Below are 14,660 nucleotides of genomic sequence, written 5' to 3'. Positions count from 1 at the left end.
TTGCCATCAACTTCGAAGGGGACCACAGCTGCTTAAATGCATGGGATACAGAGGCAAACTCCTGACAGTGTTGTGATATATTTTTAAGGGCATAAAAATTAAGTTTATTCACATTTATTTATTATTTATTCACATAATTGTTTTTGGCTACTATGAGATAAATAGTGTGCTTGATATTGTAAATGTATACTAACAAGTGATAATAGCTCTTTTTCATTATTGATTCTTATGCTTCAAAATAAGGACAAATGTGAAGATAAAATTGCTAATTAAAATATAAAATATTTTTCAAAACATCATAGTGTTGGAGGCACAAAATTATATGTTATGAAAGTAAACACATCAATGTTTCTATAAAATAAATATATACATATATTTAATTAATAAGACATAGAAGTTTGTAATATGAACTTGGATTCTTATATTTGCAGAATTTACATGCAAAAAGAAGCAAACACATATAAAATGATTTTGCATATTTTCTGACAGTATAATTTGACCTGATTAAGAGATTTCCTTTTTAACTAAATTCATTTAACATTTTCTAAGTACTAAGTTCCAGGTGCTGGGTCTAATTCTGGGAATACAAATATTGAAAGGATTATATGCTATGATTTTAAAGGAAAAATATCTGTAAGAGTAGTAGTAGAAGTGTATACCTGTTTAAGACTAGGGTACTGAAATTAGGTGAATTTATTTTGACTTCAAAGGATCCAACATCTGGTCTCCCATATGCAAAGTAAGGGCTCTATTACTAAGCTATGTTTGTAGATAGTGGAGACTTTTGCCATTCAAAATTAAAATGGCAGAAGTAAACTATCTAGTTAAAGGTAATGTCAATCATTTGATTAAAATAAATAATGGCTAAATAGTTATATTACATTGATAGTATCAAAATTATACAAAATTTTTAAAAGCGTTCTAAAAATTGAAAATTCCATTTAACTGTGCACAAACATTTTGATATGAATGACCTAAATAGAAAAATAGGCAAAATAATGATTTGTGGCATATATCTACATTTTTCATTTGCTTTCTTTCTTATCATTAAACATCTCTCACCATTTCTTCTAAAGAACTTTTTCAGTAGATTTTTAGTTTTATTGGTACTGCTAAAGTTAGTTTTAAAATATTTTAAATTTTAGGTATGTTTAATTGAACCTCCAGAGGCCATCCCACTTTGAACTGAAAAACTTTCAAACTTCTAGGTGCTGTCATATCTGGTAAGTTTAGGATTCATTCTTTAAAATGGTGAAAAATATATGTCATTTGAAGTTTTTCCATAAAGCAATGTTTAAATATTGAAATATTTTAGCTCATTAATTTTTATAGGCACAATTCTCACTTATATTCAAGGATCTTTATAATATATTGCATTTTTATAGTAATGAAAAAGATAGTTTATTGAGAATTATACAACACCTAAAATGTATGTAACAAGATTCAGATCTTCATATATGTAAAATGTGTCAAACATATCTTAAACTGTGATTTTAAATATCCCTTCCCCAAAATATATTATTTCACTGGTATGTATACCAGTGAATATATTATTTCACTAGTATTCCTTCCTGTTTCAAATATAAATTTAATCCTATTAATGTAACAATAGAGAACATCTTTCTTCCATAAGTATCCATGCAAATGCCTCACAGTAATTTCAATTTTGATTTTGTATAGTGTTTGAACTTCCAAATTTAATTGATGCTAAATGGCTTACTACAAAAACAATAACTATAAGATATTTATATAAAATATTTATATTTTACACACCAAGTTTCAAGACAAGAAATATTATAAGTGGAAAAGAGATTTATAGTAATGAAAATGATAGTTTATTGAGAATTATACAACAACTAAAATGTACGTAACAAGATTCAGATCTTCATATATGTAAAGCAAAAAGAGTAAAAGACAGAAAACATATATAGACAAATGAACAATCAGTTTTGCAATCTTCTTTCATTAGTTGATCTTTAAAAGTAGATTTTAAAAAAGTATATCGAAAACCAGAAACAAAATAGAATGTTTCAAATACAGTTCTTCAAATATGTTTCTACCTATGATTCTAGATAGAATTCACAGAACACTAAATGAGCAAATATTACTTTTAGAAATACGCATGCAGGCTGGAGTACAGCAGATAGGGTGTGAGTCTTACATGTGTCAGACCCAGGTTTTATCTCTGGTAGCCTATATAGTCCCTGAGCACAGACAAGAATAACTCCTGAATGCAGAACCAGGAGTCACCCCTGAGCATCAATGGGTGTGATCCCCCACCCCCCCAAAAAAGCCAAAAAAACAAATCAATATGCTGTGTCATATATTGTCTAGTAAATCACTTCAGGATATTAATATGGTATGTTTGAATTAAATTTATAATACCATATGCTTCATCTTACAGCAGAGCCTGGCAAGCTCCCCGTGGTGTATTTGATATGCCAAAAACAGTAACAAGTCTCAGAATGGAGATGTTCCTGGTGCCAACTCAAGCAAATCGATGAACAATGGGAGGACAGTGTTACAGAGATATTTTTCATCTTGGGCACATAAACTTTCAAAATTCTATATTAATATTTTGAAATCACGATCACAACCATCCTGTTGTTCATTGATTGCCTCGAGCAGGCCCCAGTAACGTCTCCTTCGTCCTGGCCCTGAGAATTTTTTAAAAAGTGCCATATTCAAGGCTCTTTCAGGGTTAGGAGAATGAGACCCATCATTGTTACTGTGATTTGGCATATTGGGTAAGCCACGGGGAGTTTGCCAGACTGCCGTGTGGGCAGGTTACATTCAGTAGCCCACCTGTTTGTCCAAAGTAAGAATGAGATAGTAAGGTATCGCACGGCTGCGAATGCGGCCGTGCGCTTCCGGGAGCTGGGTTTTATAGTCTCTGGGTCTTGGCCGTTGATGGGATTACATGGATATTTTGAAATAAAAGCAAAATTTAAAATGTATAAAAATGAAATAATTGAGCAGTTGGTGCTGATCATTTAATACAAGTGATATGACTGACGATGAATTATATTTACTTACTTAATGATTTGTGGGGACCTTTGTGCCATAGCTGGCAGTACTTAAAGGATTATTCTTGGTTACTCCTGTTGGTGCTAAGGGGGAACTTTCTGATGTCAGAGATGTTACCAAGACTAACCCCAACATGCAAGGCTAGTGCCTTAACCTGTACTATCTCAGTGACCTTCATTTAAATTTTAAAGACGTTTGCTGCTGATGAAATGGCATATTGAAAATTTCATAAATACAGAAGAGAATTTAGAATATAAAGTGATTAAATTAGTACAGAGTTTGATTAGATTTAAAAATGTTAAAAGATAAGTTTTTGAACTTTCATTTAGTCAACAATACTACTCTTGTATAATTTACTGTTTTGTGATTTTTGAGATAAGCACACCTGCAATGCTACCCCATTTTTTAGCATATCAAGTTTAGTCTTATTGTTAATAGTATTTTAATTTTCTTGAGATGCTAGTGAGTTGGCCTCTACTTCACTTATATTATGAACAATTATGAAAATTTAACCGTAATTGTTCCATTCCAACAATTTATCAAATTAAAACTTGTAGCCAAAAAATTTTGTAGTCAAAAGATTGTTATGCAAAGTAAGCTAATAATAATAAAAAAGACTTCCTCTTGTATGGGAGAAGTGTTTGCCTTACATACTTCTTGAAAAGTGTTCATATCCAAGTCATATAAAGTATTCATAACTCAAAAACTGAAAACAAAACAACTACAGCTGAGAGAAGAGCTTTTAAGAGTTTGGGACCTTTTGTGGTTCGTGCTTTCCTTCGTAGTTCAACAAGTGAAGGCCTATTGATAAAGATTGAGCCTTTACTACCTAACGAAGTAGATACCAAAGGAAGTAATAAAGAAGCTTCCTGAAAGTGTTGCATTGTGAAATTATTTCCAGTAGATTAAAAAGCAATAGAGAAAGTTATAAAATTATATGATTTCTAAAAAAAAAAACAGAAAAGGGAGGTAGAGGAGTAAAGAACAGTAAAACCACTTCTCCAAAAAAAGAAAAATAGGTAGGAAATACATACCAAAAGAGATACCCAGGCCAGCATCATGGTTACCAAAACCAAAGAAATAAATGAAAATCATAATCAGAAGGAAATTTGACCCTGGACCAGTGATGGCCATTATGAAAGAGGCCAGAAACAACAGGTATTGCCATGGACAGGATATGGACTAAGAAATTCACTCACTGTAGGAGGGAATGAAAACTGCTCCAGTCTCCAAGGATAAACAGTATACAGATTTCTCAAAAATTTAAATTTAAAACTATCATGTCTAGCAATTTAATTCTTAAGTGAAAAGTGGAAATCTATACACAGAACACAAAAGCAAGAAGTCAAAATAATTGTTGCCCCTTTATGTTCATTGTACTATTTACAACAGTAAAGATCTACAAATAAACTGACCAGCAAAAGATGAATGGATGAGGAAGTTGTGCTCTCTCTCTCTCTCTTTCTCTCTCTCTCTCTCTCTCTGTGTGTGAGTGTGTGTGTGTGACAAACTATAACTAAACGATATAAGAAAAGATGGAATCTTGTCTTTGGTTGCAACAAAAACATAACTGGAGGGTGTTCTGCTAATCAAAATAAGATGGGGATAAAAGAAATATAAAATGATTTCACCTACTAAAAAGGTAAGGTAAAGACCCTCCCATTGATCGTCGATTTGCTCGAGCGGGCCCAGTAATGTCTCCATTGGAGACTTTTGTTGTTACTGTGTCTGGCATATCGAATACTCTCGGTAGCTTGCCGGGCTCTCCGAGAGGGGCGGAGGAATCGAACTCGGGTCGGCCATGTTGGCCGCGTGTAAGGCGAACGCCCTACCCGCTGTGCTATCACTCCAGCCCTTCACCTACTAGTAATGTATAAATATTGGAGAAGAATAGACAATGATCAATTGAAAAAACTCTTAACCTTTAACAGTTACTTCATGGGCTGTGCTTGTAAAGGAACAATATATATTTATTTGGTGATATTAGAGCTTTGATTTCAACAGTATCAATTATGGGTCTGGGATACTGGCCCCTTGTAGTGGTGTGGTGTCATATTATTGCACATTGTAATCTAAAAATATCCACATGCCTGCATACTAACATTACCTCAGTCAGAAAATCAAATTCCACTGCTGTCCTACACATCGATTATAAAACATCATGTGCAATTATTACTGACAAAACAAATTTTTGTGATTCACACTATATTCTGTGGCTCTCTAGAATATTTTCTCAGTCTCTGTTTCCATGCATATTTCAAAAATACATATTTATTTCATAAAGTTACTGCCCAATAGATTTATGTATTTTTGAAATCACAGCACAGACTATGATATAACTTGCTATGTAAAAATCATCTCGTAAGGCACCAGAATCAAATGCTTCCCAAACTATTGCTCCAAATCAAAGAATCAGAATGGGTTTAATTGTTCACAGCTGAAAGCATATTCTATTTTATCATCAAGTGCCCTATATAAGCTATCCTTAAAAGGAAACTTTTCCTTGAAATGAAAGTGTGAATTGCCTCTTCTCTGGAAAGATGATGGTATACTGCTGAGATAAAAAACTTGCTTTCAAATTTAACTAGGTATAATGCTTACTGAGAACATTTCTCACATACACGTTAATGATATTAAATATGAAATAGAACTCTTACAAATGCACCTTGGTTATTTTTAACAGACTTACTAATACAATATCTTGTAAAATTTATAAAATACAAAAAATACCAAATAGAATGTGAGAATAATAGACATAACTCAGGATTGTTGTAGGCAAATTAGGGCAATAAAACCATTATTACGTGGCTTAGTGCTAGGCTAATTCAGATGGGGGAGTGACAATGTCGCTTGAAAATTAATCAAGTATCCTTTTAATTAAGAAGATATCACTTGACCTGAGATCTTGACATTACTAAGAATTTATAGATTTTAGAATGTGGACACAATTTAAAATTTGAAAGGAATATTCCTATCCCAGGAAAAAGTTTCCCAAAGATACGCAAATGAAAGGACACAGAAATTCAGGGCAGTACAGCCTGATAACACAATGCTTACAAATGTGAAGCTTGAAGGTGGTTTGGTGTAAATGGTGAGGACTTTAAAAGTAATTTCCAAAGTCTTATATTTAAGATAGAATTTCTATGAAGAATTTTAAGGAGAGGAGTGCTATTCAATTTGTATTTGAAAAATACAAGTTAGATGGAAACATGAAGAAAAGTTTGGCTGGAGGGATAAGGATGGGATTGGCTATAACATCCCCGCAGATGATAAGAAAGAGAATCAGAACAAAAGCAGAGGCTGCATGCATTGCTTTATGTTTGAAAAACATCAATCACTTGTGCCTAAGGAATCCATTTCCTTGAGAAATTTCAACAGTATAACTACAGGTCTGGGTATTTTGTATTACTCAGCAGGGGTAGATTCTTAACAGAGAGGTCAAACAGTTGAAGGGCATGGAAAATGCTTTTGTCAAAATGAACTGTTCTATGGGCAAATGACAGCATGAAACCCGAAGATGTCCTCCCTAGTGAACTGAAGTGGGACCAGACAGGCAGATTACAAATTTAAGCAGGGGATAGAGAGGCTGGCTGCTGAGAACCAAAGGCAGTGCGCAGGACAGCATGAGATGGCAGTGTCAGACTTAAGTACCTCTGATTAAGCAAAAGTGCCTGGCAGAATGGAAGACCAAGAGGCAAAATAACAGACTTCACAAAGAATGAATAGGTCATGAAATAGAAGTTGTGAAGCTGCTGAGTGCAGCTTAGCAATGATCACGAAGTCCCTATGTGACCTATATTTCAGTTAAATTCACTTTGCACCAAGTTCAGAAAAATAAGTGATTTTCGTTGGTTGCTATTTGTTACTCAAGATTGTTGAGTTGCTGTTGCCGAACTAGCTTCTTTTTGATACTTAACAGTCAACATTCCAGAGCAACTTGTTCAAGAAAAAAAAATGAGCATAATGGTAATGGAGAGGAGAGTGGACATTATTAAAAAAAAGTCTGATTATACTCCACTAAAATGAAAATACATCCTGATTTGGCCACAGCGGTCCAGGCTTATTTATGCCTATTGTTCAGCTCAAGTTTTAATAGTGTTATTTGAGTCTCTAAAATTCTCTTAGAGTGAGATAAGAAATTATTAGAGCACCATAACTGAAATCTTTTTTCTTTAGAGACTAATAGAGACACAAAAGTACACATGATATATTTGCAAAGTCATGCAGTTAGGACATATTTCGAATAAGTGAGTTAACAAACTGCCCTATTCACCTTCATGAGAATAAAATTAGTTATTTCCTAGAGCAGGGTCCCTGATGTGTTATACAAAGAGAGGTCAGGAAACATTTTATAAAGAAGACTTAGTGTTGAAGAGAAGGATGAGAAAGACATAAGGAAAAAGGGAGCAGCTGGGCCAAAGAGACAGATCATGGTTCTGCAGCACATTTTTTGTGCCCAGCAGAAGACCCAGGTTCAATCTCTGGCACCATATATGATTCCCAAGCACTTCCAGGGTTGACCTCAAGCACTAAGTCGGGACTTTCAAATTTTAAGGTTTTGACAGAAAAATTCAAACCTAAACCATTAACAGTCTCATCTGCTTGTTTGCAGAAACATTTGCCAGAATGGAAGAGAAAATGATTTGTAAAAGTGTTTGGGATTGAAATCATTCAATTCAAGGAGGCATGAACAGAAATAGATGGTAGCATGCTGAGAGAAGGCAACCAGAGAGGACAGAATGATCTGTTTCATACGTTGGACATAAAGGGACACAGAAGCAACACACGGCCGAAGGAAAACAAAGGAAACAGAATTCAAGAGTTGGTCTACAGTTCTGAGTTTATCAAGGTGATGACCACTGGGCACCGTAGGACATTGGTGGAGGGAAGTGGATACTGGTTGTGGGTGTGTTGCTGGAATGATGCTTTCATGAAATGAATAGTAAGTCACAGCCCTTTCATTAAAATGGGGGACGTAAACTAAAAATTTTCTATTTTATCCAATACATGCCTATCTGTAACCAGATAATGATAGCATATTAACAGTAATCACTCTTAAACCTTTACGATATATTAAAAATAAAAAAGAGTGTTCAGGTCATTTTACATATATGGATTTGAATAGCAGCTCCAGGAAACTACTTGTAGTTTTTCCTTGGGGGAAAAAAATGGACTCACTTTCTGAATCTCAGTGAAGTTTTTGGGGATAGCATAGCACACCTTCAACGAACTTGATTTATACAATGCAAAATATGTCAATTATGTTTGTCAGTTTGTCAGATTCCATAAACAAAATGTCTGCCAAATTGTTTGAATTCTACTGCTCAGTTGTTTTCCTACAGCAGTGTATTTTGTGTGCAGTCATTTCAAAAGTATTTCATGCTTTTTCCATTACTCCTTTGCAAATTGTAATTATAATCTGATTCAGAGGAAGCTATCAGGTGCCCCAAATCGGCAGCAATTAAGGAGCAAGGGCTCTAATTCAGGAAACTGCTGTGCATTCTTTCCTAGGTTTGTCTTAGAAATCTGGATAGGTTACTAGGTCTCTTTTTAAAATCCAAACAATTAGAAGATCCACCAAATAATTTTCTCAAAGAGATAATGTGTCTATGAATAAAACTTAAAACTGGAAAATTAATATTTTTGTTTTCACCCATTTTCCCTAGCCACTAAACCAAAATCCCTCTTACAGAGCAGCCTATATTTAGCCTCCTTTCAGTGCCATAAAAAGAAAACAAAAAACAGACCATTAACACTGATAATTGCTTACACTGAAAAAAGAACTAAAATATTTTTCTAAAATATATAATTAAGTTTGCTAACAGATGAAAAATTATTAAAATCACAATGTAGCTTCTTTAAAATGAAAAACATTCACTTATCTATTCACAAAGTCACCTATTTTACATTTATAATTTTATAGTAAATAAAAACTATTGAATGTAATTATTATACTTGATTAATTAACATTAATTTTAAGGAAAATTTGCTTCATGATGGTAAATTCTCTTCAAAACTAGGGATTGATGATTTTAAAATGATCACATTTTTTCAATATAGTCTGTCTGAACAAACATAGATGGACAGATTAAACAAGAAATAAGTATACTTAAAATTTAAAAAAAAATGAAAACTTGAGTTATTATAACAAAGCTATTATAACAAAGCTCTTTTATAGCATTTTACACTTAAGTAATGAAACAACTTACTTGAAAACTGAATCGCAAATCCAGATTTACTGATATAAAAATCTGTATCAAACTGGATGGTTACAATGTTGAGGGTGCTATGAATTCCTTCAGGAATAAGTGATCCACTAATTTCCTTTAAGAGCATCTCATTTTCTGGTGGACCATCCCAAACTCGAAGTATATCATGTGATGCTTCCGTGTCAAAAGCAAGAAACTGAAGGCTGTAGGAGAACCATTAACTCTGATTACTTTAAACATATATTTAGGTTAACAAAAGAATTAACACATGTGTTTCTTTTCTATATATATATATATATATATATATATATATATATATCCTTTATTATATCAGATTTAAAATGTTTTTTTAAACATAATGTGCAAACAATGATTGTGTGTGTGTGTGTGTGTGTGTGTGTGTAGGGAGCAGGGGGGCAGGGTGGTGGTTGGCCACACCCTGTGAAACTCACTGTTTACAACTTATTCCAGCTCCAGGATTACTTTGAATATGGATTGCTGGGTATCAGACCTGGGCCAGCTGTGTGCAAAGCAAATGTCCTACCCATAGTACTATTGTTCCAACCCCTGTTTTTTTCCTATAGCAATGTAGCACTGTTGTCCCGTTGTTCATCGATTTGCTGGAGCCAGCACCAGTAACGTCTCCATTGTGAGACTTGTTGTTACTGTTTTTGGCATATCGGATATGCCAGGGGTAGCTTGAACAGTGATTATATCAAAACTGCTTTATGGCATTTTACACAATAAAATAACTTACTTGAAAACTGACTTGCAAATCAGTATTTAACATATATTAATTGTATTTTTTTATCACTTTTGCAGATGATAGAAATGTCGGGTATAAATTAATTTTAGTGTTGAGATTTAACTCTGACCACATAATCTTGCTTTTGTGTCAGGTAATGATTTGCAAACTGTACTACTTCTATTTTCTTAGTTAAATGTCATAATTATTCAGTAAAGAGACAATTTTGTCTCAATTTTATAAAATGACAAAACAAGTTTAAATTTAATAAAATTTCTCCAAAGGTGGTAAAGTCACACATTAAAGTCTCTATCTACCTATATGACTCCATAGAATATATGCAACTGCATATGGCTATAAATGTATATAGAGGCCTATACATATATTTTATAATAATTAAGGTATATTCCATGAATGAAAGAAAAATTAACATTCTAAATCCAATCAATACATTTTTTCACAATGACAGCTGAAGGAAAAAAATCATGAGCATCTGAATGTGTACAGAAATGTAAAAAAAAAATCCTGCTTTTATTCACAAAATCACACCAGCAATTTGGAGTAAAGTAAAACTTTCTTATTTTGAAAAACACTGTCTATACACTATCCCCTAAGTAAAACAACAAAATGGTTCCCTTTAAAACCTATTTTGCTTTATAATCAAAATCATAGTCAAGAAAAATAGCATATGATACTATTTGATATTGATAGTGCCAAATATTAACAAACAAATCATATCATAAGTTTAACTCTGTGAATATTTTATATTTGATATATGAAGTCACATATTGCTTATAAGTTAATATCAATATTCTTTTGTTTAAAAAAACAAGAATCCTATTGTATGATAGTTTTTCATGTTTACTGATTCTAGATTTTCATTTAAAAAGAGTGCTATACTAAAGAAAAGCAGCCTGAAGATTTGTTCTGTGCAGTCTAGTTTGACTATTGCAAAGCAATGTACCAATTCATAACACATTCAACAGCTCATGGAGTGTACCTTTCAACATGAGACTTCCAGGATAATAATTGCTTTCCAGAACTCCGCTCACTACTTAGTAGTCTGCAAAGTCCCATTTAAATAAAGAATAACAATTTGGATTAAAACTATTGTTGAGCACTCATAATGCGCTTAAAGAGCTCATACATCACAGTTGTTTTGTTCATAAACTAATCCATTCCCAGCCATAAGCACTATAGTTAAAGGAGTGCTGAAAGCTTGGGATAGCCTTCGAAAATCCACTTGTATTGATCTGAAATAATGACAAGCCGTGGCTCTGTCACCATTTTAAGGGGGTTAAGGGAAGAACTGTGAGTCACGGAACTAAATTCAGCAGGAAAGGGAAACAGATGAGGGAGCAAAGAAAAAAAGCTTCCAAGATCATGCTCAAATCTAGGGAAGCACTGTAACACTGTCCTCCTGTTGCTCATCGATTTGCTCGAGAGGGCACCAGTAACGTCTTCATGTGAGACTTGTTGTTACTGTTTTTGGCGTATCGAATACCCCATGGGGATCTTGCCAGGCTTTGCCCTGTGGGCCGGATACTCTCTGTAGTTTGCTGGGCTCTCCAAGAGCGATGGAGGAATCAAACCTGAGTTGGCTGCATGCAAGGCAAATGCCCTACCTGCTGTGCTATCGCTAATTATTCAGTTGCCTTGTACTTATTTTTCTAAACGTTTATAATGTTGAACCTGTATAGTAATTTGAGGCAGCCAAGTAGCACTGTAGCACTGTCCTCCCATTGTTTATTGATTTGCTCTAGTGGGTACTAGTAACATGTCCATTGTGAGACTAGTTGTTACTGTTCTTGGCATATCAAATATGGCAGGAAGCAGCCAAGTATTATTATTATTACTATTATTATTATTATTTTCATTACTACTATTGGAGCGATAGCACAGCAGTAGGGCGTTTGCCTTGCACACAGCCAATATGGCCAACCCGAGTTCCATTCCTCCGCCCCTATCGGAGAGCCTGGCAAGCTACCGAGAGTATCTCGCCTACACGGCAAAGTCTGGCAAGCTCCCCGTGACGTATTCGATACGCCAAACACAGTAACAAGTGTCACAATGGAGACGTTACTGGGCCCACTCGAGCAAATCGATGAACAACGGGAGGACTGTGATTATACTACTATTATTTTTGAGTTCTGGCGATAAACCTAGGGGCATACACCAGTGAATAGGCACTCCATTACTGACCCACATTCCTAGCCCTTGGATAGTAATAACAAAACAATACCACACAATGTTGTCATTCTCATAATCTTATAAAGTAGTAGAAAGTTCACAAAAATGAAGAAAAAGTTTGGTCCTCTAAATTTTCTTATGAAGATGATGATTTTTCTCTAGAGGTTCTGTGAGCTATTGCTCTGGCCCAAAAATCAAAGAAGGGTGTTTATGAATACCTTCTATCATACCCCGAACAGATGGAAACCAAGATTTTCCTGCTCAAGATTTAAGATACCATAAAATCTTCATGTTGATTGACATCGCATATTGGATCATGTCAGGAAATCCAGATTCCCTCGTGGATTTAAGAAAATGAAATTTATTTACCTGACAATGTTTCCTGGATCTACCTCAATCATCCACATGCAACGAAGATTATTGTCATATGGAAAGGGATAACCAGGAGATAAGATTCTTCCTGAAGATTCTCCTTTAAAACGACCTCCACATTCAGCTAATAAAAGTGTTCAGAAAAAGTCACAGTGTAAGTCCAGTCTCTTCAAAACCAATCTATAAAGTTCTAAAATGTTCATCTGTTTTCACCATAAGGAATTTAAGGTTGGGGTTCCTTCCTCTTGCATGCATTTGAAATTAATGTATTAATTGAAACAAGAATACATTTTACAAGAAAGTGGAAGTGTCTGGAGTACCAAAAACAAATTAAAAAAAACTAATTAGGGAATCAAAGAAGGGGCATATTCAAAAAACTCTGGGTTTAGGCCTCTAAAATTTTTAAATGTATTGTTAAATAATAACAATGTAAACAGAGGCAACAGATGGTGAACTGCTTCTGCTCGTTGGTTTCAAGCTGAATAATTCATCATCTTGCTACCCCACCTCTGAGAAAAACTAATCTTTACTGTGATCCCTTAGGCCTTCTAAATTTCATTGTCCTTTTATTCCCCTTTAAATCACTCTAAACTCTCTCCCTTTTAACCTCCCAAAAGTCAAAGTGGCCTGACATGTTTATTGAATTTCTTATTTCAGTTCAATCTAGTTTGGTTTTGATTTAACACGGTCTCCAATTTTTATCAAATTTATAGGACTAAAAATGTAAGCATCATAACACAATATAATTAGAATTGTGGCTTTAGGGGATTGCTTCTCCATTTTCATACTACTTAATATCTGAGAATACCTGGAGTGGCTTTTATTTTGTTAAGCAGAAAGTTTAGAAAGAATTCTTTGAAGAAGAAAGATTGATACTAAAGAATTTCAGTTAGTACACTTTTCAGCAAGTCTAAACCCTAAACAGGGGAATGTTGTGTAAAATAGTAGACATTTAACATTTCTCCAAATTGTTTTCCTTCTAAAAAGAAATCAACATTTAACTTAAATATTTAAAGACACACAGTTTTTTTTTCTCTGCATTGCCAATCTTATTCAACTGAACTATAAAATAATCACTTGGGTTTTTAAAAATAGTCTGTTTAATATTGTTAAAGACTATAAAAGCCAAAACATCTAGTATATGATGACCTTATAGCCACAGAATTAAGTTGTTCAAATCTGTAGGCTTTATTTTCATGTGCAAACTTGCCTAAAATACTCTAGATAATTTACAATGCTGTAGTGGTTACTTTTATGGCTATAATTACTGTTATGGTAACCAGTTTTATTTTTCATCAAGCAATATGTAATTGTTGGCATGAAGGTACTTTATGAATATCTATAACCGATTCTTTTAAATGTAGTAACTTGATAATTTAGAAGGCTCTTTTCCAATCAATTAGGAGGGATTAAAAATAAACAAAAAAAACCCAAAAGTTTTCTAGAAAAGAATAAATTCTTCAAGACTAAAGTATTAAGTCCTGTTTGAATTTCCAACTTTAAGGTTTACTTTCTGGACTTAGATCTTTCAGTCCACATAATTACATGATTAAATAATTTTAAGAAAAAAAGTAAATTAGTCAATCAACAGATGCACGGTGTGAGGAGCAGAAAAAAAGAGAGAAAGAAAGATTCTGTTCCTCCTATTATTTCTGTAGAACCTGACCGATAAGCATGCACTTACTCAAGTTTATTTATGTTGAAAGATTTAGTTAATTTATAAGTTATGTTCTATGTAAATAATATCAGTGTATTTTGTGATTTCTTAGGAATTAAATTTGTTAAACAGCTTAGCATTATGCAAGCAGATTTATTTATGCTTTATTGCTATTAATGTCATTAATATGAAAACAATTATATACTCCATTCGTCCACAGTAATGTTTAATTAATTCATTGAGTGCAGGTCAAATTAAAGTTTTGTGCCTCATAATTTGTTCTGAACTATAACTTTTTCCTCAATTCTTCTTTTCTACAACTATTTCTTAGTATTTTTACTTCAAATAAGCCAGTTTTACATATAATAATATAGAGATTTATAGTCACACAGATTTATGTTTGTAGGACAGAAATGAAGTAATGATCAGTGAATATATACAGGTGGCATTTCTCTAAGTA

General features: G+C 33.6%; 1 protein-coding gene across 2 annotated transcripts in view; it reads right to left on the bottom strand.

The window, feature by feature from the left end:
* Positions 1–14,660, bottom strand: part of CSMD3 (CUB and Sushi multiple domains 3) — a 1,250,820-nt gene that overhangs the window by 339,172 nt on the left and 896,988 nt on the right. For both annotated transcript variants that reach the window (XM_056128239.1, XM_056128292.1), the window contains 2 exons: positions 12,541–12,667; positions 9,237–9,439 (listed from right to left, as the gene is read on the bottom strand). In XM_056128239.1, the coding sequence (XP_055984214.1) occupies positions 9,237–9,439; positions 12,541–12,667 (330 nt within the window). The remainder of the gene's footprint in view (positions 1–9,236; positions 9,440–12,540; positions 12,668–14,660) is intronic.

This window comes from Sorex fumeus, unplaced genomic scaffold (genome assembly GCF_029834395.1).
Source record: "Sorex fumeus unplaced genomic scaffold, SorFum_2.1 ptg000002l, whole genome shotgun sequence".
Lineage (NCBI taxonomy): Eukaryota > Metazoa > Chordata > Mammalia > Eulipotyphla > Soricidae > Sorex > Sorex fumeus.
Note: the sequence above shows the minus strand (reverse complement) of the source record. Positions and strands in the feature narration are given on the sequence as shown.